The sequence below is a fragment of the Thunnus thynnus genome, chromosome 13 (genome assembly GCF_963924715.1).
Source record: "Thunnus thynnus chromosome 13, fThuThy2.1, whole genome shotgun sequence".
Taxonomy (NCBI): Eukaryota; Metazoa; Chordata; class Actinopteri; order Scombriformes; family Scombridae; genus Thunnus; species Thunnus thynnus.
Window position 1 is genome coordinate 31320786 of NC_089529.1, and position 27431 is coordinate 31348216.

Sequence of the window (27431 nt, forward strand, 5' to 3'; positions counted from 1 at the left end):
AAGAGTTGCAGGATGTAATAATGTTGAAAGGAAAACAAGCAGAAAGTAAAGAACTTTCAAAAAGATTGAAAGAAAAAGTTTAAGGATGAAAGAGAAACACAGAGGCCACGCAGGCGTCATCTGATAGACACCAACACATTCAAAGCAGGAAAACTGGTGAGGAAATTACAGCTGTATCTAGATGAATTACTGTTCTGGTAAATATTTTAAAGGCACAATCTGTTATTGGAATGTAGAGACATCCCACTAACAGAAGTCAAAGAACAAGATTGAAACCTGCTATAAAATGACTTTTCATTCAGGCTGAATGAAATGATTGGACGGGATTATTACAGGCCTGCAACCGTCACACATACTGGATTTTCATTTGATTTATTGATGGCTGTCGGGATGTACAGAGAATTTCAACAACTATAACAAAAATGCTTCTAAAATACATTAGATAAGTGTGTGCACGTAGTCCTGATTAAGCCCATGGCACCAGGACCTGAAGCAGGCAGTTCATGGTGAGAAGCCCACCAACATCCCTGAGTTGAGACTGTTCTGTGAGGAGGAACGAGCTAAAATTCCTCCAAGCTGATGTGCAGAGCTGATAAACAGTTACTGGAAACGTTTGGTTGAAGTTATTGCTGTAAAAGGGGGTCACACCAGTTACTGAAAGCAAGGGTTCACATACTTTTGCCTCCCACACATATGTTAGATTGGATAATTTTCCTCAATAAATTAATGAAAAAGATGAAAAAAATGTTTTTTTTGTCCTATTTGTTTAATTGGGTTCACTTTATCTAGTTTTAGGACTTGTGTAAATATCTGATCATGTTTTAGGTCATATTCATGCAGAAATACAGAAAATTCTAAAGCGTTCACAAACTTTCAAGCAGCTCTGTACTCGGCCTAACTGGTAAAACTCGTCTGGTCTCCCATGCAGCCTGTGACACTAAACTTGTTTGTCAGAAGGTGTAACAGTTTGTGTAACCTAACCCTCTCTCTCATCTCTCTGGTATTTCCTGCTGTTTTTCCTTTGGGAGTTTACTTCCTCTTTCTGTTCTCGTCGTGTCGCAGCTTCTTTTCTCCATCTAAAGGTATTTATTGTGACTTTATTGTGTTTATATTGTGACAGTTTTCACTGTTTGACTCTTGAATGACTCTTTGTTCATCTTGTTAGTTTAGTTCCAGTAGAAACAGCAGAAATCTGTAGTTCAGAACTCTACTAACAGTCAACACAAATCAACATGCTGGAAGTTTTCCTCCATTTTAGGTTCACTGTTCAAAGTGAACCTAAAATAACAGCTGACAGTACTGAGTTAGTGTTCACAGATCAATAACTTACAACATTTGTACATAACTTTATTTGTTATTTACAAGCAGAAGAAACAGCGCGTCTCGGGGTCGCGCCTGTTTTTTCCGCGTCTGGAGGGATTTTATTCTCTTGGAGCGGTGACAGCAGGGTTTAACTGGCAGAATGATTAATATAATCAATAAAACCCCGTCCTTTGTGAGGAGTGTATGTGACTGACACCACCATCCCCGTCAGAAAGAAAGCCACTTTCACCTCACATATTATTTATTTATTTAGTTTTAAAGATTGAGCGCATGCTTCTTAATCTTTTTCTGACTAAACTAAATATAAATGAAATTTATACTTAAATGATATGAAAATGCTATTATTAATGGCAATTTTCAAAGCCAACTCTATGTAGAAAGATAGAGCAGCAGCAGCAGTGTGTGTCCCAGGAGTAATGAAGCTTCACTCAGTCGCTGCACAAACATTACGCACTGCCCTGTTGCCCTGCGTGTATTTCACAGCATCAGAGACAATAATGCAGGTCTTAATGAATGTTACCTCTGTGCCATACATTGTTCCACGTCTGCACTATTTTAACACTAATTCCAACAGTCAACCTTTCACTGTCTGTTGTTACTCTGAAAAATTACCTGCATATAACATGTAATATGTGCATCAATAAAAATAAATGAGACTCAAATAAATACACAGCTGACACTGAGTGTTAAAGGCTCAATGTATGATGCTGCTGCTTTTCATAAATGAATGAAATAGATTATTAATAATATGCTGTTTAGTTGTGTTTAATGTTGAGCAGTAAAAGTAAACCATGTTTTAATAGATGTTCTGCAGTGAATTTATTGTTCATCAAACAGTAAAATGTGTTGCAGTTATATTAGGAACACTGTCACTAGCTAGCAAGTCAACAACAGCTCACCAACCTGACAGATACATATTTTATCAGCTTTCAACACGTCACTAACTGCACTTAAACACAGTCATGTGATTATGTTCTGACAGTTTGACATCAAATGAACTCAAACGGTTTCAAACAGTCTTAAAAATTAAAACAGGTGCATGTTTTAATAACCAGTATCATGCTGGTAGTGAGGGAGACTTTGTGTCACAGGTGGTATGGTTAGTGATTAACAGCTAATAAAAGTCATTAAATAATATTCTCTGGAATCTTTTTAAACTATATCACAGACAAACTGTTGAAAACATCTTTTCATTGATGATATTCAGTATTTTAACCAAGCTAAGAGCTGCAGCAATAGAAACTAAAGTTTATGTTGCTGCCAAACCTTCATTCAGTATCTTTATACTATATCAATATAAAATCAATGTCACATTATATAAACTACAAAGTGAATCACTGTCATCAAAACACAGTAAACTCTGTTTGTGGAATAATGACGGAGTTTAAACTACAATGTGATGCCTCATCACAGGAAGATCTTTGTTCTGCTGTACAGAACTGCATTTAGTGTTGAGTCAGACAGATTGTTCTCTCTTATTCTGCCTGTTTTAATCTTTACTGTACATGATGATGATGATGATGATGATGCTCCATTAATTCAACCATAAATCATGGAAACGTCTGTACTTTGATCCTTATAATCTAACACTGATTGACAGACAACATTCCCACAAGATCAAATAGAATATAACACAGCTGTAGCAACTATAACAGAACCATAAATAAAGATAAATGTAAATAAAAATATGATGCATTGAGGCTCTGAAATACAAACATTCATGTGATCTTGTGGCTCCTTCTAATCTCCTCGGGGATAAAAGAGAGAGAACACGTTTAGTGTCTGACAAACTTCACAAGTTTTGTCTCCACTGATATTTGTGAAAATTGTTGCATCAGTATCTTTATGTATATTCACTAAATCATCAGTTGAAATACATGTCAGGCCTCTGAGTGTGATATGCTGCTTAACTGTTATTAATCAATAAAGTGTCATTCAGTACAATCTCTAATTAAAACAGCAAGAAGTACAAATGACTCCATAGAAAACCAGAGTCCTCAGACTGATGATGAAGGACTGATGAAGGAGAATCAGCAGCAGTTTCTCTCTCTGTGTTTCCTCTGCAGGTGAAGCTACAAAGACTCTGTGACTGGATGTGGATCTGAATTCACCTGGTGAGTATTTTTATTTCTTCTGCCACACAGCTGACTCCACCAGCAGCTCATCTCCATTAAATGTGCTCTATAGTGGTAAATGAAAAGCCAACAGAGAACTGGAACCTTCTGAAAGTAAAACATTAAACATTAAACCTCAGTGGAAATGAAGAATAATGTCTTACTTTGATGCCATCTGGTGGTTGAATCAAGAATGACGCTGTTGTAACTGCAGTGCTGGTGTGATGTGCAGCTTGTTGTAATGAATGAGCTTGTTGTTGTGTTTGTGTGAAGGTGTTTCTCTGCTATGGATCAGTGTGAGGACAGAGAGGAGGGAGTCCCTCCCTCTAAAAGCTCTCTGTGTGGGGAACATGACAGCCAGACCAAAGCTCAGAGGTGAGATGAGGATCTCTAACTGTCCATCACTGTTCTCCACTCACATCACTCCACCATCATTATTCACACTCAGAGCTCTGTGTGTGTTGTGTTGAAGAACAAAGAAGCAGCACAGACCAGACTCTGCTGGACCTGGACCTGGACCTGGACTTGGACCCGGACCCAGCTGTGTGTCCGTGAAGAGTGACCGGTCCATGGGGACACCTGTACATTTTAAATCTGGACAACCTGCTGATGGAAGGTCAGAATGTAAAGCTACAAAGACTGAACAGACTTTTCATTTCTATCCAACATGCACATTTATCAGAGCTGTTGTTATTTCAGGATCCAGCAGGAGAGACCAGACTCTCCTAGACCCGGACCCAGCTGTGTGTCCGTGAAGAGTGACCGGTCCATGGGGACACCTGTACATTTTAAATCTGGACAACCTGCTGATGGAAGGTCAGAATGTAAAGACTGAACAGACTTCATTTCTGTCCAACATGCACATTTTAAATTTTATTTTTTTAACAGTTCTTTTTTATCTGATATCAGTGATTTTTTTATCCTCCATCATGAGGTTGGAAAAAGTTATTATGGTCGTTGATTTTAATTATTATGTGGATGATGTCACTTGCAGCTTTGCTGCTGATTTTCTTAACGTCGCTGAGTCTTGTAATTTCATTCAACATGTGTCTGAGCCCACACACATTAGTGGGGATACTCTGGACCTTGTTTTTACACATGGTTCATCTATTTACTCTATTTGTTCTGAGGTGCTGCCTGTTATTGACCATAGTTGTGTTTTGTTTAACCTGTCTTTTAATCTAGATTCTCTGCCTAGTGAAAGTTTAAAATGCTTTTGTATCTTAAATCATCTCACAGCTGAAAAGTTTTCTGCAGCTTTTAACCAAAGATTGTCTAGTCCAGTCTTTTAACATTCATTGCTCCACCATCTTGGACAAAGTGGTTCCTTGTAAATTGCGATATATTCCCTCCATAAATTCATCTCGCTGGTTAAATAACACCATTCGTTGTTTCCAGCATAGAGGTCGTAGGGCAGAGCAACTGTGGAAATCCACTAAGCTCAATGTTCACCGTCTTCACTTTCAAGACCTGTTAACCGAGCTAAACAACTTGATTAAAGATGCGAGGGCTTCTTATTGCTCCAAACTCATCTCCACCAGTAAACACACATCATCACTCCGGCACCTCCGGATGTACCTGTTTGGTCAAATAAGAATTGCAGCAATTTTCTTTCCTTCTTTGTTGGTAAGATTAGAGATGTCAGAGCAAGCATCATCCCCTCATTTATTCCCCTCTCCACTTGTGTTTTTTGACCATCAATTTTGGACTGTTTTTCTCCAATTTCAAGGCAAAACCTCACTGTTCTGGTGGGTAGTATGAGATCCTCCTCATCTCCCATTGACATTTTACCCACTTCCCTGCTCAAAAATGCACGTGAGTGTATTGGTCTATACTTGGTTTCTATTATAAACAGCTCCCTGCAATCTGGTTGTGTCCCAGCTTACTTCAAACATGCAGTTGTTCAGCCCCTCCTGAAAAAACGAACCTTGACCCATACAGTCTCCATAACTACAGGCCTATATCCAAGCTGCCTTTTATTTCTAAAATTTTAGAGAAGGTTGTCGCCAAACAGCTCACTGCTGTTTGACTGCACACAACATTTTTGATAAATTCCAATCAGGTTTCCGTCAGAAGCATTCCACCAAAACTGCTCTTCTCAGAGTCTCCAAGGACATAATGATGTCTTCTGATGTGGGTGAGTGCTCCATTTTAGTGCTGCTGCATCATAGCACAGCTTTTGACACTGTGGATCACAGAATAATGATAGAAAGGCTTAGAGAGGGTGTGGTTGTCTCAGGGAGTGACCTGGACTGGTTCTCCTCCTACCTCTCAGATAGGAGATTTTATGTGTCTCTTGGTCCTTAGATGTCCCAAACTGTTGCTCTTTCCTGTGGTGTGCCTCATGGTTCCATTTTGGGTTCTATTCTCTTTGCTTTATATATGCTCCCCCGAGGTCAAGTTACCAGCAAATTTAGTGATATTTCCATTCCATGATCACTGTTACGCTGAAGATATTCAGCTCTATGTCTCTTTTAAGCCCAATATCCCCAACAAACTGTCTGTGCTGCACAACTGTCTGACTGCCATAAAGGACTGGATGTCAAACAGCTTCTCACAGCTTAATACTGACAAGACAGAGGTTCTCATCATTTCTTCTGACAGTATAGCTCCCAGGGTTGCTCAGTTAACAGTCCAGACACTCCATTCACTTTGTGAATTTTATTATTATTATTATTATTATTATTATTATTAGTAGTAGTAGTAGTAGTAGTAGTAGTAGTAGTAGTGGTAGTATCATTACTATTATAATTTATATATTTTAGAGCTGTTTCAGGATCCAGCAGCACAGACTAGACTCTGCTGGACCTGGACCTGGACCTGGACCCAGCTGTGTGTCCATGAAGAGTGACTGGTCCATGGGGAATCCTGTACATTTTAAGCCTGGACAACCTGCTGATGGAAGGTCAGAATGTAAAGCTGCAAAGACTGAACAGACGTTACATTTCGTCGGGTTATGCTAGAAAAGAACTGGTTTGTACGACGTGTTGTCCGACCATGTCAGTGAAAAGCCGGCTGTCATAGAGAGGGAGGAGACGTGATAATCATTTAAATATGGAGATAACAGATCACATGTTCAGACAGTCTCTCCTGGAAGACACTCATGGTGTTGCACTCGCTTGTTCATATGAAAAGTGACATGAAATGATTTATTTATACATTACAGACATAAAAAACATGTTAAAGTGAAAACACTTATTTCCAACATGGACCCAAGACGTTAAAAGACAAAACACAAGACATACAACATAAAACTGAATCACCACAAATTAAATAAAATAATAAACGCCCACATCAAAACACAGCGTACAACAAAGACAATTTGATGGCTGAAGTAAAAATGGAATTGCAGATTTCATTATAAACCGTGACCATGTTCCATAAATAAGTCCTGACCTGACTTCTATAAGCTCCTCTCATTTTTAACAGCTGGATGTGTCACAGGAGGCTGTTCCACAACACGGCAGCAGCTTAAAAAAAGGAACTTCTGGCTACATTATTCATCGGAGGGACTTTATATGAACACACACTGGCCCTGGTGTTATAGCCATGCTGAGTATGTTCCATTGTTATCTGTGAAGTATTGAGGAGCAAACCCATTGATAATGTTGAACATATGATGCAGCTTCTGTTGTTCTACTCTGAGCTGTACTGGCAGCAGTCCTACACTTCTGAATTCATCACCAACATGAGTTAAACAGGATACATTTAATAAATACTGAATAATATTATTTTGCATCACCTGCAGTTTGTTCCTAAATTTAGATGTCAAACCACTGAACCAATCAGAACAGGCAGAATCAAACTGACGCTGTACCAATGAGGACATGAGAAGTTTCTCAACAGAAAAGTCAAAAAGAGTCTTAGTCTGTGAAACAGGAACTGAAGTTTGCTGCCACTCTTAGATAATATTTTATCAACAACAGATTCACAGGACAGTGACTGGTCCAATTTTATTCCTAAATATGAGACAAAATTTCAGTTTCATTACAAAAGATTTTCAGTGTATTTGTTCTTGACGTCTTTGTTCCAAACAGGATTGACTGGGTTTTACCCAAATGTATTGAAAGCTTGTTTTCTATGAGCCACTCTCTCACACTTTCTGATTCATTACTAAGAGTTGTGAATTTCACTGACATCATTCCCAGATAGCAGTAATGCAGAATCATCAGCATACAGCAGCAGCTTGCATGTCACAGCAGCTGTCGTATCATTTATATACATAAGAAATAAAAGAGGCCCTAAAATAGAACCGTGCAGCATCACACATGTAATATCCTGAGGTTCTGATAGAACCACTTCAACATCACAGACTTGAGTTCTTCCTGTAATGTAAGAAACAAACCATTTTACGGCAGTATGTCCAAACACCATGCACTGTAACTTTGACAACAGTACAGAATGATTCACTGTGTCAAAAGCTTTCTGCAAGTCAGCATAATTTCCTCCATCAAGGTTTTGTCTGATAAAATCAAACAAATGAATAAGACATGAAAGGAAGGATGTGTGATGATATCGTTCAAAGGAAGAGCTGGCGAAGTTCTTATTTTGAAGACGTTTATTAGACGATGGCCATCGGGTCCATTCCATGTACAAAGATGATCTGGGCACCGTACCACTGTCGGTGCATAGCTTATATAGGGTTACACATCTGTATCTTATTACATGAATAACATAGGTTTTCCATGGGCACTAATTCAGTTGGGAGCCATCCATCAAGTGATTAACAGCTACCTCACAACATATTATGTATCATAACATACCACATCTGGGACAGCTCCAAGCTTGACCATGGACCCATTATTTGTATCTAAAAGGTCCCCCCAGAAGGGCTATACCATATTACCTAAGGTGACATGCAGACTATGGAATGTTTATGTCACATAACAAGACAGGTGTCAGTAGAGTCTGCTGCTGTAAAGCCAGACTGAAGCTCATACAACATATTGTATCTGACTAAATACTCCTCAACCTGCTCAAACACAAGACGTCCAAAAACCTCAGACATGACACCTGCCGACTTTCTCACTTTCTCACCTAAATGTCATTTTCATACTGGGAGCTGCCCAGTTCAACCAGTCTGATACAGGCAGACACTGAGCAGCTCCATTGGAGCAGCTGGAGGTTGTAGCTGCCTTGCTCCAGGGCACTTCAGCAGTGTACAGTGAGGGAGGGAGAGCTGTATGGAGGGTTGTTCAGAGCTGTTGGGACTAAACCAACCTGACTGATGAAGCAAAACACTGAGCAGAAAGCTACAAACAGACTGAGCTGTTGATTCTCAGTGGGATCAGCAGGACTAGTAAAGTTTTACCACTACAGGGAGTCATCTGATTCTCTGTTCACATCCAAATATCACTTGATGGACCTTTAGCTTGTGTTTGTCTCTGTGTGGACAGACATAATGTGAACTCATTCTTCATGATTCCTCCACAGAGTGGACCAGGAGAGCTCAGAGGTTCCCAGTGGTCAGTCTGCCCAGCAGCATCAAACACACCTGGACTCCATATTTATGGTCTGTACATGTACAACAATTACTTTTACATCTGTTCTGTTCACAGGCATCTCCATGCTGCACTTTGTAGACCAGTGGATTGTCAGTCTGTCCGACATGGATCTGATGTTTGCTTCATAATTTCAGTTTGATTGTGTGATTCATATAGTATTCTGTTCCAGCTGCTGGAGGAGAACATCGTCACCTTTGTGAAGAACGAGCTGAAGAAGATGCAGAAGGTTCTGAGTCCAGATTACCAAGAATGCTTAGAGAGTCAGAGGGAGGATGAGGAGATGTTGGACGGTGAGGAGGAAGAGCAGAGGAGGAGCAGCAGAGAGGCATTTCTGAAGATCACACTGCACTTCTTGAGGAGAATGAAGCAGGAGGAGCTGGCTGACCGTCTGCAGAGCAGTAAGAGGATTTTTACAAAGATTTAACATGATGGATAAATGAGACATTTACTGATGTCTCAATAGATGGAGGAAAATATGTTTTATTCACTCATTCTTTGAGGGAATTAAATGTTTAAATATTTGCTTCATACTTCATTCATTGATCCTGTTTCCTATGTGTTCATTCAGGGACTCCTGCTGGAAGGTGTCAACGTAAACTCAAGTCTAACCTGAAGAAGAAGTTCCAGTGTGTGTTTGAGGGGATTGCTAAAGCAGGAAACTCAACCCTTCTGAATCAGATCTACACAGAGCTCTACATCACAGAGGGAGGGACTGCAGAGGTCAATGATGAACATGAGGTCAGACAGATTGAAACAGCATCCAGGAAACCAGACAGACCAGAAACAACCATCAGACAAGAAGACATCTTTAAAGCCTCACCTGGAAGAGATGAACCAATCAGAACAGTGATGACAAAGGGAGTGGCTGGCATTGGGAAAACAGTCTTAACACAGAAGTTCACTCTGGACTGGGCTGAAGACAAAGCCAACAAGGACATACAGTTCACATTTCCATTCACTTTCAGAGAGCTGAATGTGCTGAAAGAGAAGAAGTACAGCTTGGTGGAACTTGTTCATCACTTCTTTACTGAAACCAAAGAAGCAGGAATCTGCAGGTTTGAAGAGTTCCAGGTTGTGTTCATCTTTGACGGTCTGGATGAGTGTCGACTTCCTCTGGACTTCCACAACAATAAGATCCTGACTGATGTTACAAAGTCCACCTCAGTGGATGTGCTGCTGACAAACCTCATCAGGGGGAAACTGCTTCCCTCCGCTCGCCTCTGGATAACCACACGACCTGCAGCAGCCAATCAGATCCCTCCTTGGTGTGTTGACATGGTGACAGAGGTCAGAGGGTTCACTGACCCACAGAAGGAGCAGTACTTCAGGAAGAGATTCAGAGATAAGAAGCAGGCCAGCACCATCATCTCCCACATCAAGACATCACGAAGTCTCCACATCATGTGCCACATGCCAGTCTTCTGCTGGATCACTGCTACAGTTCTGGAGGATGTGTTGAAAAGCAGAGAGGGAGGAGAGCTGCCCAAGACCCTCACTGAGATGTACATCCACTTCCTGGTGGTTCAGTCCAAACTGAAGAAGGTCAAGTATGATGGAGGAGCTGAGACAGATCCACACTGGAGTCCAGAGAGCAGGAAGATGATTGAGTCTCTGGGAAAACTGGCGTTTGAGCAGCTGCAGAAAGGCAACCTGATCCTCTATGAATCAGACCTGATAGAGTGTGGCATCGATATCAGAGCAGCTTCAGTGTACTCAGGAGTGTTCACACAGGTCTTTAAAGAGGAGAGAGGGCTGTACCAGGACAAGGTGTTCTGCTTCGTCCATCTGAGCATTCAGGAGTTTCTGGCTGCTCTTCATGTCCATCTGACATTCATCAACTCTGGAGTCAATCTGCTGGCAGAAGACAGAACAACATCCCAGAAGTCTGAAACAATAGAAGAAAAATCTGCAGAGCCACATTTCTACCAGAGTGCTGTGGATGAGGCCTTAAAGAGTCCAAATGGACACTTGGACTTGTTCCTCCGCTTCCTCATGGGTCTTTCACTGCAGACCAATCAGACTCTCCTACGAGGTCTGCTTACACAGACAGGAAGTAGCTCACTGACCAGTCAGGAAACAGTCGAGTACATCAAGGAAAAGATCAGTGAGAATCTGTCTGCAGAGAGAAGCATCAATCTGTTCCACTGTCTGAATGAACTGAATGATCATTCTTTAGTGGAGGAGATCCAACAGTCCCTGAGATCAGGAAGTCTCTCCACAGATAAACTGTCTCCTGCTCAGTGGTCAGCTCTGGTCTTCATCTTACTGTCATCAGAAAAAGATCTGGACGTGTTTGACCTAAAGAAATACTCTGCTTCAGAGGAGGCTCTTCTGAGGCTGCTGCCAGTGGTCAAAGCCTCCAACAAAGCTCTGTAAGTGCACAGAGAGTTATTTATTGATTGATTTATTGATTTATTGAAAAGATATTCAAAGAAATATATTCAAGATGGGAGAAAAATACGTTTTTAAGTATGTTTCCACATTTGTTCTCCAGACTAAGTGGTTGTAACCTCTCAGAGAGAAGCTGTGCAGCTCTGTCCTCAGTTCTCAGCTCCCAGTCCTCCAGTCTGAAAGAGCTAGACATGAGTAACAACAACCTGCAGAGTTCAGGAGTGAAGCAGCTGTCTGCTGGACTGGAGAGTCCACACTGTGCACTGGAAACTCTCAGGTCAGAATTCATCAACCTGCACAACTGATCACAATTTAAACTGTGATTTATATGACTTGATAAACACCTGGACATTTTCTCTACCCAAATTACTTCCAGACCAGTTGTATATTTAGACCCTGTGAGTAACTTTCTATTTATATATTTTCATTTGTTTTTTTCTGTCTCCTGAAATACCAGAGAGGAGTTTTAGATTCAAAAACTGAATGAAGAACTGTGTAATTGGCCCAAAGTAACACACATACAGACAGTAATTCAGTTAACAGTGTTTTGGTAACAGTTATAGTTTCTTTTAATTTCAGAGCAGTATCTGTGCTGGGATGATAGTGATTTTTAGGCACAATGGTGATATGAAAGTGCACCCCAGCTGTCATGTGGTTAACTACCATTTAATTCTTCTTTTGTTTCATACAACCTTTAAACTCTGGATGATTCCTGAAACTGTGTGAAGTATAGTCAGTGAGTATGAGTGAAGGAGTCAGAAATGTTTTCTTACTGTTCCACAACCTTCAGTCCTTATATGCCACATTAGTTGGGATTCCTGATCTTTATTCAACTGCGAGCATCTGATACAGAGTCATTTACCTCTGTGACATGTTGGAGGTTTGATCTTCTTACAAACTGTAGTCATATCTGTCACCTGAAGCTCTTCATCTTAGCAGCTCATTGTGGCTGCTTCTTCTTTCACTATTCTTTATTTAGACCTATTTTTAGCAGTGAAGAGTTAGCAGACACTAACATCATGTTGACTAAGGTTACAGAAAGCTGGAACTGCCTCACAATACAAACCTTACTGTGGTTGGCCATTTGAATTTAGAAGTAGTGACTGGAAGTATTACGTTTAACTCTAAAGATTACAGAAACATATTGGTGATAATAGTAATAAACACACTACCTTCCAGTCCTGCAATGATCTTAGATCATGTGACATGTATGTTGTTTTGTGTGTCTGCAGGCTGTCAGGATGTCTGATCACAGAGGAAGGCTGTGCTTCTCTGGCCTCAGCTCTGAGGTCCAACCCCTCCCATCTGAGAGGGCTGGACTTGACTAACAACAACTTGCAAAGTTCAGGAGTGAAGCTGCTGTCTGCTGGACTGGAGAGTCCACACTGTGCACTGGAAACTCTCAGGTCAGAATTCATCAACCTGCACAACTCATCACTATTTAAACTGTGATTTATATGACTTGATAAACACCTGGACAATTTCTCTACTCAAATTATTTTCAGACCAGTTGTGTGTTTAGATCCTGTGAATAACTTTCTACTAATATATTTCCATTTGTTTTGTTCTGTCTCCGCTGTTTGAACCTGAAATACGAGAGAGGAGTTTTAGATACAAAAACTGAATGAAGAACTGTGTAATTGGCCCAAAGTAACACACATACAGACAGTTATTCAGTTAACAGTGTTTTGGTAACAGTTATAGTTTCTTTTAATTTCAGAGCAGTATCTGTGCTGGGATGATAGTGATTTTTAGGCACAATGGTGATATGAAAGTGCACCCCAGCTGTCATGTGGTTAACTACCATTTAATTCTTCTTTTGTTTCATACAACCTTTAAACTCTGGATGATTCCTGAAACTGTGTGAAGTATAGTCAGGGAGTATGAGTGAAGGAGTCAGAAATGTTTTCTTACTGTTCCACAACCTTCAGTCCTTATATGCCACATTAGTTGGGATTCCTGATCTTTATTCAACTGCGAGCATCTGATACAGAGTCATTTACCTCTGTGACATGTTGGAGGTTTGATCTTCTTACAAACTGTAGTCATATCTGTCACCTGCAGCTCTTCATCTTAGCAGCTCATTGTGGCTGCTTCTTCTTTCACTATTCTTTATTTAGACCTATTTTTAGCAGTGAAGAGTTAGCAGACGCTAACATCATGTTGACTAAGGTTACAGAAAGCTGGAACTGCCTCACAATACAAACCTTACTGTGGTTGGCCATTTGAATTTAGAAGTAGTGACTGGAAGTATTAAGTTTAACTCTAAAGATTACAGAAACATATTGGTGATGATAGTAATAAACACACTACCTTCCAGTCCTGCAATGATCTTAGATCATGTGACATGTATGTTGTTTTGTGTGTCTGCAGGCTGTCAGGATGTCTGATCACAGAGGAAGGCTGTGCTTCTCTGGCCTCAGCTCTGAGGTCCAACCCCTCCCATCTGAGAGGGCTGGACTTGACTAACAACAACTTGCAAAGTTCAGGAGTGAAGCTGCTGTCTGCTGGACTGGAGAGTCCACACTGTGCACTGGAAACTCTCAGGTCAGAATTCATCAACCTGCACAACTCATCACTATTTAAACTGTGATTTATATGACTTGATAAACACCTGGACAATTTCTCTACTCAAATTATTTTCAGACCAGTTGTGTGTTTAGATCCTGTGAATAACTTTCTACTAATATATTTCCATTTGTTTTGTTCTGTCTCTGCTGTTTGAATCTGAAATACGAGAGAGGAGTTTTAGATACAAAAACTGAATGAAGAACTGTGTAATTGGCCCAAAGTAACACACATGCAGACAGTTGTTCAGTGATCCGTGTTTTGGTAACAGTTATAGTTTCCTTTAATTTCAGTGCAGTATCTGTGCTGGGATGATAGTGATTTTTAGGCACAATGGTGATATGACAGTGCACCCCAGCTGTTATGTGGTTAACTACCATTTGATTCTTCTTTTGTTTCATACAACCTTTAAACTCTGGATGATTCCTGAAACTGTATGAAGTGTAGTCAGTGAGTATGAGTGAAGGAGTCAGAAATGTTTTCTTACTGTGCCACAACCTTCAGTCCTTATATGCCACATTAGTTGGGATTCCTGATCTGTATTCAACTGCGAGCATCTGATATGGAGTCATTTACCTCTGTGACATGTTGGAGGTTTGATCCTCTTACAAACTGTAGTCATATCTGTCACCTGCAGCTCTTCATCTTAGCAGCTCATTGTGGCTGCTTCTTCTTTCACTATTCTTTATTTAGACCTATTTTTAGCAGTGAAGAGTTAGCAGACGCTAACATCATGTTGACTAAGGTTACAGAAAGCTGGAACTGCCTCACAATACAAACCTTACTGTGGTTGGCCATTTGAATTTAGAAGTAGTGACTGGAAGTATTAAGTTTAAATTTAAAGATTACAGAAACATACTAGTGATGAAAGTAATAAAGACACTACCTTCCAGTCCTGCAGTGATCTCAGATCATGTGACATATATGTTGTTTTGTGTGTCTGCAGCCTGTCAGGATGTCTGATCACAGAAGAAGGCTGTGCTTCTCTGACCTCAGCTCTGAGCTCCAACCCCTCCCATTTGAGAGAGCTTGATCTCAGCTACAATCATCCAGGAGACTCGGGAGAGAAGCTGCTGTCGGCTGGACTGGAGGATCCACACTGGAGACTGGACACTCTCAGGTATGGATAGACAGGTGGACTCTCTCAGGTATGGACCAACTCAGTCTCACAGCAATTCATGAAATAGTCATGTAATTTAATCTATCTATTCGTGTACATTAACACGATTTTTCCATTTATTTCGTGACAGTCAGCAGGATTTTCAAACTAATGTATTTCAGGTGGAAGCAGGTTTCGTTCCTGCAGCAGGTTTTTTTCTGTCAGTTGGGACTCGGGAGCTCAGAGGCTGGATTGTTTTTTCTCATTTGTTATTCATTTTTAAATTATAACCGCTACATCACTCAACATTTAATCAAAAGATTTTATCCTTGTTTTTATTTTTTTACTCTAATATTACCAGTCTGGTGGTACCGGGGTATTTTCCTCACTGTCGATTTTAATATCTTTAGCATTTCTCAACACTAGACAAGAAGGTGTCCTTGATAACTTAACAATATGAAAGGTTATGACCATCCGTTTTAATTATTTCAGCTTTGATTGTGAGAAATCAAGTTTTCTTGTCAGTTTTGGACGATAGTGGAAGCAGTTACGTTAGCCTACCCATGATCCTCAGCGACCGTTACTATGGTGACGATGCCAGCTAAAGCCGTGACATAAATTATATTCAGTATAACATTATACAGTACTGAAGATTGGTGGTTACAATCAAGAACAACATACTGTACTTTACATTGAAATGTAAATAATATATTTGAATTTGATTAAATTATTATTATAATTTGTGAGCCAACGGGCTATCTATAGGAAGGTGCGAATTTTGTGACAATGAGTATATACATATACATATATATTCTTGATCAAAGAATTCATACACTTAGACATACACACACACACATATGTATATATATATATATATATATATATATATATATATATATATATATATATAATCAGAGGAGGCTGGTCCATAGAGGCAGAGGAGGTTGCTCATCTTCTATTTTTGAGAGGCAATAGGGAGATCAAAATATAAAAAGAATACTTGGTTGAAATAAACCATTACCAAATGTCATTATCATTTATGAAATATCTCTTCGTTGGAAGAAATCCATGATTGAAATTCTGATTAAAATGCTTCAACAGTGACACCTGCAGAGCAGGAGGAGAAAGAGCAGTGTGTGTGAGATGGTGGTGGGGAGCAGTGGGGGGGGAGTGGGGGGCAGAGGAGGACGGGCTCCTGCTGTCCTCCTCAGGGTGGATCTCTTACATCAATTTAAAGTACTTCATTTTTTTTTCATGCTAATCTATGATTGGCCAAGACATGTAAAATGACGTTCCAAGGGAGGACGTCCTCCCTAACCAATCAACAACCAGAACAATATTGACATCACTTTGGTCCAATGATAGTTTCCAGATTTCATCTTCAGTTCTCTACAACTGTAACGTACATGAGTGTGACGAACTGATAAGAGAAGAAGAGCAGTAAGATATAGATAAATTGATAGAGTAGCATATTAGAAAATTAATTATAACTTGCAAATTACAAACTATATTTTTGAACACATCAGTAAAACATTACATCTCATTTAGGCCCTTTCAACAACCAAATTACCCTCAGCGGGACTACGGTGACGTGCGGCTGCTCTGAAGTGAACTCCTCCCGACAACAATAGAAAGTTAACAACATCATTTAAATGAAACAACCAGGAGAGTTAGCTTGTTTGTCATTGTTGCTAATGATATCAGACTGGTTAACCAGCAGCCACAAAGTTCTGACAAATGGTTTGACAAATCCATTTGTGGCTGTTGGTCAAACAAGATGACCAACAGCCACAAATGGATGTTATGACATGAATACTTCATCTCCATGATAGAAAGAAGAAGACATCAGATAACGTGAGTCAGATACAGCTTCTCTCTCTCTGTCTCTTTGGTTGCTAATTTCATCTCTGATGGTTAAATGTCTCTGTGTGGCTGTTGTGTTAATTTATCTCCTTAACCAGAATGCAGCAGAGATCATATAATGTGCTGTAGGTAGTTTGCTTGTTGAAGTTACAGTGAGCTGTCTGGACTCACTCATTCATGTGGAATTGATCCAGTTTTTAATTGAGTGGTTGTTCAGTCACCTGTTGATGTTGTGCGATTAGTGAATGAGTGTGCAGGAAGTCTGGCTGCTTGTTGTGACAGTTTCTTCAGTTGTTTTTTAAGCTGAGTCATATATTGAGTAATAAGCTTAAAGTAACTAGAATAACAAGTGTTAACATGTCAGCTTTGTGGACTATATTTTATATGTGATGCATATAGATCAGAGTGTGTAAGTCATGTATTTGATACATGCATTAATACTTTCTGATGGGAACCTACACTTTTAGATCTGTGAGTGTTTTTAGTGTTCAGTCTTTCTAGTATTCAGCACTGATCTGTTCCTGTATCACATTATAAGCTCTGTGGTACTTTATATATTTCTGTATACTAAGAAAATACACAGGAAACACATGTAAATCATGTGATATGTTGTCTGTTTCTGATGAGAACATAAATCTGTTGTCACAATAGAACAATACTATAGATTTGAATTTAACTTTGTTGGTAAAATGACACATTGTGAACCACTGCACGGCTAAAATGAACTCTTCTTTGTTTAGAAACAATATGTATATGCTAAATGTCTTTAAAGAAGCAGCCTTTTCACCACTCAGGGCTTTTTGTTTTTGAAAGCAAATTGTTTTATTGGCATATAAAACTGTCCCCCACCCCTCTGATTTCATCAGCTGGGGAACAATGATATAGTTTGATGTGGTTTGTTGTGAGATTCCATGTTGGTTTTTCTCCTGTCCTCCCCAATATTTTGAGTCACCAGCCGCCACTGATATAACTATATATATATTATATATGTTCAGACGCGGCGCTAGAGTAAATCAATAGGACGGGCATTTGATTTTCATGAGGGGGCACAATGCATTGTATATTTGTTTAACCTGTTATCAAACAAGTTGAACACAGCTTTGGACGGAGGATACACAGACCCCCGGTCCTTGTGAAAGAAAACTGAATAGTAGGTTATCATTTTATAAATCTTTTGTTTATATGTTGCAAATGTTGTTAAACTAAGGGGTCAGTGGTTGTTGTCAACTGAATGTGATGTAATGTCATTGTCATTTTGGTATACATGCTGGTGAAGAAATCCTGCTCCTAGTCTAGTTGAACTCTTGAACTTGTTTCTATCTGAGGGCTGCTTGCTGACCTCTGGGGTTAGCTAGAGATATCTTTGTCTTAAGCCTGCTGTTTTAGAGACTGTGTGGATCATGAGGTATCTAGACAAGCTAAAGTTGAAGGATGTCCATGTTTGAAGTTATTGATTGACCATGAGGTCTCTGTTAGATCGTATGACCATACTTGTTTGTCAGAAGGTGTAACAGTTTGTAGAAGTGTCTATTAGGGACCAGACTGTTTTAGCTTTCATTCTGGAGAGGTATAAAGCTGTCTGGTTTGGGTTAACAATCTTTAGAGAAAGGGCCGGCTGAACAACATGCTTTCTCTCCAAAAATACAAGATGATTGTATTTTTGTTTGTATTTGGACATTTGTATAATTGTTACTGATGGTGTGATGGATTGTACAGCGTCTACAACTGCGTCAACAAGTAACAATGTTTAATGCTTTCTTTATGTCTCTGTGTGGTTCTTGAGCAACGATAAAACATTTCCACAACATCCTCCCGCCAGTTAAAGAGGAACAAATTTAGTCTCTGCAAACAGAAATGATGTCTGTGTTAATTTGCATATAGAGCGAGGAAGTGAGATCCGAATAACAAGTGGTCACTCAAGACGCATGTTAATACCAGGTGTAAACAGACGTACTTGGAGCTGTCCACTTGTGATCGGATCACCTGAGACGCATGTTAATACCAGGTGTAAACAGACGTACTTGGAGCTGTCCACTTGTGATCGGATCACCTGAGACGGATGTTAATACCAGGTGTAAACAGGGACTAAGATGCAAGGAAAAGAAGCAAGTGAGGGAAACGTGGATGCAATTTAAGAGACTTGAGATGCAACCAAGGAAACAAAGCGAGGAGAGAGGAAACGAGAACATTTGTTTTTAGAGACATGAGACGTCCTTTCCTCTGAAGTGTCACATGAAGCGACGTCCGTTTCTGATGACGGCGGCAGCTGATCACAGCTGATCAGCTGTCAGTCAGTTTTAACAGCTGTAGAAACTTCTGATTAATACTAATAAATGTTCACAGTTATCACTGCAGCAGCTGTTTCCTCTCTGCAGCTGTTACCTGTTTAACAAACATAAATAACAACCTGCATTCTGCATTTATACTGTGTCCTGCTCAGAGGCACAGGAACCATTTCTACTCACAGAATGCTTTTATATTATTTATTGATTATTTGCATCTGTATTGTTTGATATTCTGATAGTGAATTCATTATTTAATAACCCAGAATATGATCAGAGTGTCTTTTGAACACTGGAAAATATGTATTTGGCTAAATGTTTCAGGGAAAATGGAAATGATGTAACTCATATCAAACCCGATCCTCAGGAATTTTCAGCCTCACATGTGACTGAATGTAAATGAGGATAAATGATGTAAAAAATAATGTGTTGAACTGTTATTATGGATCAAATTAAAGTCAGGGAGAGTCTGTCTGTCAGCAAGAACAGTTTAATGGAGGAAATAACATCAGGAAAAGACAAATCTTTCTAATAAGAGACTTGAGATGTATGTGGGTGCTTTTCATTAAGCTAACTCTATGCTTCCCGGCGTCCTCTCTCCTCCGTGACCCGGAAATCGATCTCTCTACGCCATCATGGAGGATCTTCCGATCCCTTAAATGCACCTGGAGGAGACGAGGAGCGAGGAGAGAGGAGGCTCCTGGAGGAGCTTAGAGCCAGGAAACACAGGTGTATCCTAGTGGAAGTGTTTTAACGGACGGCAACACCCCTTTGATCCAAAGTGTGTATTGATTGGTCAGCTGATCTGACGGGACAGTAAACAGTCGGCTGTTGTTGTAATACAGCAGATCAGGAAACTACCTGTGGAGAAGGAATGAAAGCACAACAGCAGCTGATCATAGCCTATTTATTTATAAAATAAAGATGACTGAATCATGAATCAATCATTAAAACTTTCTACTACTTCTCTTCATGAGGCAAAAGGCTTCTCCTTTCTTCTTCTGTGTTTCAGAGCGTCTCAGCTCCTTCAGGAAAACATGACGTCACACAGCTGCGTCTCCTATAAAACCATCCTGAGCCTGAAAAGCACGTCAGACTTTCACAAACTAAATAAGCAACATTTTATTTAAACATATTCTGCAGGCTGCAGCTGTTTCTATTGTTCCTTTATGTGGGTTCTGTTCTTTCAGTAATTAACAGGTTTAAATTGTCTGTTTGTGTCTCATTCTGTGACAGACAGACGCTGCTATAGATCTATAATCAAATGATTAAACACTGGAGCAGTTCTCGTCCTCACAAGTTTGTACTACTGAGTCCAACTTGCCAAGTCTGAACTAGCAAGTACACAAGTCCCAACTTGGTGTATTTGGTATTGAGAATATATCAAGTACGTCATATATAAGATATATGCACATTTTTTTTCCAGCTGGCTGAGGAGACTATTATGCATGCAAGCATAGATTGTACTAAATATGATCAATAAAGACAATATATGAAGGAAGAACTCAGGAAGACTGGACTTCAGGAGCTCAGTGTTAAAACTTTAATGAACCTGCCAAGTGGGTGCAGCAGTAGTTTTCTTTGAGTTTATTAGACAGACAGGATTAATGTGTAGGATTTAATCTCTGGTCCACACCCCGGAGCAGAAGGTGGCGGTAATGCACCTAATACGCTGGTTTATAAACCAGAAAGAAGATTTTTTTTCCAAACAGAGTGATACCTCCTGTCAGCCGAGGGGTTTCCTATCTGTGCAGCCGAACATAGCAGCTCCTCCGCGGACTGTTTCACCCTGACGGTCCCGGTGTTTCCTCCGCAGGCTGCACTTCACTCAGCTGCCCGACAGACCCGCTGCTTCTTCCCGCTTTAACCTGAATTACAAACCAGGGCTCGGTGCTCCGGTTGGATCCACATGGAGAGCCGAGGCTAATGTTAGCTGAGAGGCTAGCGGAGCGTTAGCCGCAGCATGTTAGGAAGCACAGCCAGCTAGCACAGCCAGCTAGCACAGCCAGCTAGCACAGCCAGCTAGCACAGCCAGCTAGCACAGCCAGCTAGCCTCAGAGAAACAGAGAAACAGAGAGAGTAGTTGGCAGTTACACGTTTCTTTTGGCATTAAGTGCATTTAGAGGCGAAATGATTTAGCAGCAAGATGGACGGTGGATAAAGAGGAAGGGTGGAGCAGAGAGAGAGAAAGAAAGGTAAATAAACGTGCTAGCTAGCTAACGTAGCTAATGTTACTGATGCGTCATCATCGTCTCGTCAATGCTAAAGCTAATTAGCATATGTAGTCTAGTTAATGTGGTCAATATTATTATAAAATTCATGTGTTTTGGTGAAAGTTTCAGTGAGTGAGTTCATACTTTGAGCTGATAATTTAAAATGACTGAGACAACACAACGTCTTCTGTCACTATTCAGGCTGCTGTCATTTGTTGGAACTTAAAGATGTGTGTTATTTAATGTTTGTGTTGGTTAAAGGACTATTTGAACCTTTGATGGGTAACTGTTAGTGTATATCAGTAAACTGAGGAGGGTGTTGTGCTCTTGCTTGTTTCTTTTTGAAGGTGTAGAGAGCAGCGTTGGTGCCACAGTAGTAGTAGTGTCGTCTCCCTCCTTAATGATATGTACCTTTGGTTTTATTTCAGCTTCATGACACTACATTGTACTAAGCAGCTGTTGGCTCATTAGTTTGTTATTCACATGCACTAAAATTCAGCAGAATGCAGGAAATCAAGTCTTTGTAAGTAAAGTTTTCCTAGTGGGGACCCCCAGACCCCCCGCTGATAAACTGGTCTGACTGGAGCTATATTTCCCAGCCTGAATGATTTTCCCAGTCCGGCCCTGCTGTATAATGTTATACTGAATATAGTTTATGTCACAGCTTTAGCGTCTTCACCATAGTAACGGTGGCTGAGGATCATGGGTAGGCTAATGTAGCCGCTTCCGCTATCGTCCAAAACTGACAAGAAAACTTGGTCACAACCTTTCATATTGTTGAGTTATCAAGGACGCCTTCATGTTTTATGTTGAGAAATGTTAAAGATATTAAAATCAACAGTGAGGAAAATACTCATACGCAGCGCGTCCTCTCCGGTCCCACCAGACTGCTAATATTAGAATAAAAACATGAAAACAAGGATCAAATCTCTTGATTAAATGTTGAGTGATGTAGCGGTTATAGTTTAAAAATGAAGAACAAATGAGAAAAAACAATCCAGCCTCTGAGCTCCCGAGTCCCAACTGACAGAAAAAAACCTGCTGCAGGAACGAAACCTGCTTCCACCTGAAATACATTAGTTTGAAAATCCTGCTGACTGTCACCAAAAAAAAGGAAAAATGGTGTCAATGAACACGAAGAGATTAAATTTAGTGAATATTTCATTGATTACTGTGAGACTGAGACAGACAGGTGGACACTCTCAGGTGAGGACAGACAGGTGGACACTCTCAGGTACAGACAGACAGGTGGACACTCTCGGGTGAGGACAGACAGGTGGACACACTCAGGTACAGACAGACAGGTGGACACTCTCAGGTACAGACAGACAGGTGGACACACTCAGGTACAGACAGACAGGTGGACGCTCTTAGGTGAGGACAGACAGGTGGACACTCTCAGATACAGACAGACAGGTGGACGCTCTTAGGTGAGGACAGACAGGTGGACTCTCTCAGGTGAGGACAGACAGGTGGACACACTCAGGTACAGACAGACAGGTGGACATTCTCTGGTGAGGACAGACAGGTAGACACTCAGGTGAGGACAGACAGGTGGACACTCTCAGCTGAGGACAGACAGGTGGACACTCTCAGTTGAGGACAGACAGGTGGACTCTCTCAGGTGAGGACAGACAGGTGGACACTCTCAGGTGAGGACAAACAGGTGGACACTCTCAGGTACAGACAGACAGGTGGACACTCTCAGCTGAGGACAGACAGGTGGACACTCTCAGATACAGACAGACAGGTGGACACTCTCAGGCGAGAACAGACAAGTGGACACTCTCAGATACAGACAGACAGGTGGACACTCTCAGGCACAGACAGACAGGTGGACGCTCTCAGGTACAGACAGGTGGACACTCAGGTGAGGACAGACAGGTGGACACTCTCAGGTACAGACAGGTGGACACTCAGGTGAGGACAGACAGGTGGACACTCTCAGGCACAGACAGACAGGTGGACACTCACAGGTAAGGACAGACAGGTGGACACTCTCAGGTGAGGACAGACAGGTGGACACTCTCAGGTAAGGACAGACAGGTGGACACTCTCAGGTGTGGACAGACAGGAGGACGCTCTTAGGTGAGGACAGACAGGTGGACACTCTCAGGTAAGGACAGACATGTGGACACTTAGGTGAGGACAGACATGTGGACGCTCTCAGGTAGACAGACAGGTGGACACTCTCAGGTGAGGACAGACAGGTGGACACTCTCAGGTGAGGACAGACAGGTGGACATTCTCAGGTGAGGACAGACAGGTGGACTCTCAGGTGAGGACAGACAGGTGGACACTCTCAGGTACAGACAGGTGGACATTCTCAGGTGAGGACAGACAGGTGGACACTCTCAGGTACAGACAGGTGGACATTCTCAGGTGAGGACAGACAGGTGGACGCTCTCAGGTACAGACAGACAGGTGGACACTCTCAGGTGAGGACAGACAGGTGGACACTCTCAGGTGAGGACAGACAGGTGGACTCTCAGGTGAGGACAGACAGGTGGACACTCTCAGGTACAGACAGGTGGACATTCTCAGGTGAGGACAGACAGGTGGACATTCTCAGGTGAGGACAGACAGGTGGACACTCAGGTGAGGACAGACAGGTGGACACTCTCAGGTGAGGACAGACAGGTGGACAGTAAATCAGCTCAAACTCTTGAGACTGCAGCTGATTGTCAGCTGTAACCATCATGCAGGAATGTTCCACCTGTGTGAGAGGAAATAACTTGTCAGTCGTCCAAAGATTGTTGAGGAAAGACAAACAGAAACAGGCGGTTTATCATTTTCATGTTAGTGTGAATCAGTTTAAACAGTCCTGTCATCTGTTCACAATACAAACTGCTGAGTCTGACAAGAAAAAGTCTCATTGTTGACATGATTTGACTTTGAGACGCCTGTTTCTGATTGGCTGAATGTAGCTGCTGTCGATAGTCGTGGTGCGACGTGATGTGATGGACGGTTGTGTTGCCTAGCAACAGCAAAGCAGCTCAGTGTGATGAGGATCAGAGCTGCTTTTTCTAGAGTGATGTCATGTCCATGTTTGCATGCTGAAAGAGAACGTGCTGCTCTGACCACCCTCCTCCTTTCAGGCTGCAGCCTGCTGGAGTCCGATGGTTGACACCAGGTCTGAGGAAGTGTAAGTTTGTTTTTCATTTCATTCATCAAAACAAAGCTCATTCACATCCTACTGAGGATGAAGATGATGTCATCATCAAACAGATGATCGATCAATAACTGCAGCTGTATTGTGTCTCGTTCTCTCCATCAGATTTCTGTCAACTCACACTGGATCCAAACACAGTAAACAGAGAACTCAAACTGTCTGACAACAACAGGAAGGTGACACATGTGGAGGAGGATCAGTCATATCCTGATCATCCAGACAGATTTGATTACTGTCCTCAGCTGCTGTGTAGAAATGATCTGACTGGTCGCTGTTACTGGGAGGTCGAGTGGAGAGGAGACGTTTTTATATCAGTGAGTTACAGAGGAATCAACAGGAAAGGAAACAGTTATGACTGTTTGTTTGGAGGGAATGATCAGTCCTGGAGTCTGATCTGCTCTGCTGGTGGTCGTTACTCTGTCTGTCACAATAAGAGACAAACATCCATCTCCTCCTCCTCCTACCCCTCCTCCTCCTCCTCCTCCTCCTCCTCCTCCGTCTCTAACAGAGTAGCAGTGTATGTGGACTGTCCTGCTGGCACTCTGTCCTTCTACAGAGTCTCCTCTGACACACTGATCCACCTCCACACCTTCAACACCACATTCACTCAGCCTCTGTGTGCTGGGTTTGGGTTCTACTGGTCTAACTGGTCTGATTCCTCAGTGTCACTGTGTGGTCTGTAGGAGGAAGAGTCTCCTCCTGTTAGAGAAACTTTCTCACTGCTGACCAGATAGTTCAGTCTGTACAGGATCACACACAGCTGATGGTATTTAGTACCAACATGATCTCTCACTGCTTGTAAATGTAAACATGGTTTCCACATGATTGACAGTTTGTTTGTAAAATGAATCAAATGATAGTAGTTTCATAGTAACTGTGTTACCTGATTCCTTTACTTATTTAGAGATCACATGACAAATGATGGTCAGAACAACAGGCCTCCTATTGGCTGGTTAAATGAACACCTCTAATGGTGAAGGCTGAGGCTCAGCAGCTGGAGTGTGGCTGCTTTTATGCTGCGTTCATATCATATTGGAATGATGCTAATTATGAGATTCTGACTTGTAAATAGAATTCAGGTCAACATTCAAGTGGTAATTATGAAGTGGAAAAGCTGAAAGCTCTGATATTTACTGGATATGCTGGATTATTGTCAATAACAGTATTTTTGAGCCTCATTCCACCAACTTTGTAATCATGCAGCCGTCTTGATTTGTTGTGTGACATGAACGCTGGCGAGTTGTAAACATGGGAATCTTTCCCGCCTCTACCATCCATCTCATATGATGTGAACACAGCATTAGAGATGAGAAGTCCAGGAGCTGTTGTGTGTTTCTGACATACAGGAAGTATTTAGTTTTTCTCTGGAGTGTTTATTTAGTTCCTGTGTAGAGAATAAAGTTCATGATGATCAGTAGCTTGATCAGTAGCTTCATATCTAATTTCATATAGTAGATTGGCTGTATTTGACAGTTTCAGGACTGTTTCAAGTGTCAGTTTAATGTGTTTAGCTCACATTCAGTCTGACAGCTGTTGTTCAACATCAGACACACATTATTATTCCAAGCAGAGTATTTTTATATTCTTAAAACATGTGCGGAGGATCTTTAAAGTTCAGACAGTCTGTGACGACACAACTGACGTCAGTTAAAGTCCGTTTTGAGTTTTTACATCCGCTGTCAAACTTTTTTGGCTTTTTTTGGTCAGAGCGACTCAAAAATGATGAGTTCTGATGGTGTTTATTGATCAGATTGATCGATTGGATTCATGTTGTACAGACACACTGTGAGATACATAATCAAAGTCTAAAAATACATGAAAGGAACTTTACAACATATCTGATATACTGTGTAAACTTTGTAAATGTGCATCACATAAGATAGATGATGTGGTTCAGTCAAACTGCTGATGTGAGAGTGGAAGAAGAAACTGGTTTTAACGGTTTTAATGGTGACACGCTGTAAAGAGACAGTTTGATTTCTGATGGTGAATGAAAAGACTTCATATAAATATGTTTAATAAGTATGTATTTGAACACTGGTGGAGTTTATTGATCCACTGGATGTGATTATTTCAAACATCTTCATTTCTTTTTAAAGCCTAAATGTTCCTGTTTTCATGTTTTAAAGTGTGAGTGAAGCAAACAGCTCCTCCTCTGACAGGATGTGATGCTGTGAGTGAACAGCAGGTGGCAGCAGACGCTCATGTTTCTGTTCCTCCAACACTTGAGTTTCACACAGTTTATATGTTCAGAGGTGGAAGAAATAAAACGCATCCTTTACTTTAGTAAAAGTAGTAAAACTACCATCAAATACTCCTTTACAAGTAAAAGTCCTGCATTCAACAATATATTGAAGCTCTGACAAATAAAATGTAGTGAATCATGAAACAGTTGAGTGTTTCTCTCTGACATGTGGAGGAAAAGTAGAAGGTGTGTCCACCAGTCCTCCCATAACACAGTCTAACTGGTTCCAGTATGAATCTAACACTGGGCAGACTGGTTTGATGATGGTGTGTGTATATTCAGTATCTATATGTTGTAGATTATTCTATGACGGATGATATTAAAATATATTTAGATTTCATTATCTGCTGTTTTTAACCGTCTTGCCAAGTTGTAACTGTTGGCGTCGACCTGAACAGGAAACAGTCACAACCTGGAAAAATGTTCAAAACCTTTTTAATGGTGGAACCAGCAGAATATATTTTCATCCAGATGTTTCAAAGAGTCTTTGAAGATTCTGGAGATACTTTCATACGTCCGTCTGGTTCTTCAAACATGGCAGAGTGTTTCTGTTTTCTTTTAGAGAAAAGACGCTTCGCTCTGTGAATGTGAGGCTGATATGTGAGAGACACAAACTGTTTTCTGGCATCAGAGCAGCGTTACAGAACTCTGTCAGGT

General features: G+C 41.0%; 1 protein-coding gene across 2 annotated transcripts; it reads left to right on the plus strand.

Annotated features, from left to right (window-relative positions):
* The first annotated feature begins 964 nt into the window (after nucleotides 1-964).
* On the plus strand, nucleotides 965-25946 carry LOC137196201 (NLR family CARD domain-containing protein 3-like). Of its 2 annotated transcripts, XM_067609060.1 has the most exons (15): nucleotides 965-1082; nucleotides 3390-3437; nucleotides 3711-3812; nucleotides 3910-4053; nucleotides 4137-4253; nucleotides 6214-6342; nucleotides 8871-8949; nucleotides 9111-9339; nucleotides 9510-11313; nucleotides 11436-11609; nucleotides 12565-12738; nucleotides 13706-13879; nucleotides 14847-15020; nucleotides 24456-24502; nucleotides 24635-25946. In XM_067609060.1, the coding sequence occupies exons 3-15, from the start codon at nucleotides 3724-3726 to the stop codon at nucleotides 25210-25212; spliced, it is 3912 nt and encodes a 1303-aa protein (XP_067465161.1). In that variant the 5' UTR covers nucleotides 965-1082; nucleotides 3390-3437; nucleotides 3711-3723; the 3' UTR covers nucleotides 25213-25946. The 2 variants fall into 2 exon arrangements, with proteins under 2 accessions (XP_067465161.1, XP_067465160.1); XM_067609059.1 differs by lacking the exons at nucleotides 12565-12738; nucleotides 13706-13879.
* The last annotated feature ends 1485 nt before the right edge of the window (nucleotides 25947-27431 follow it).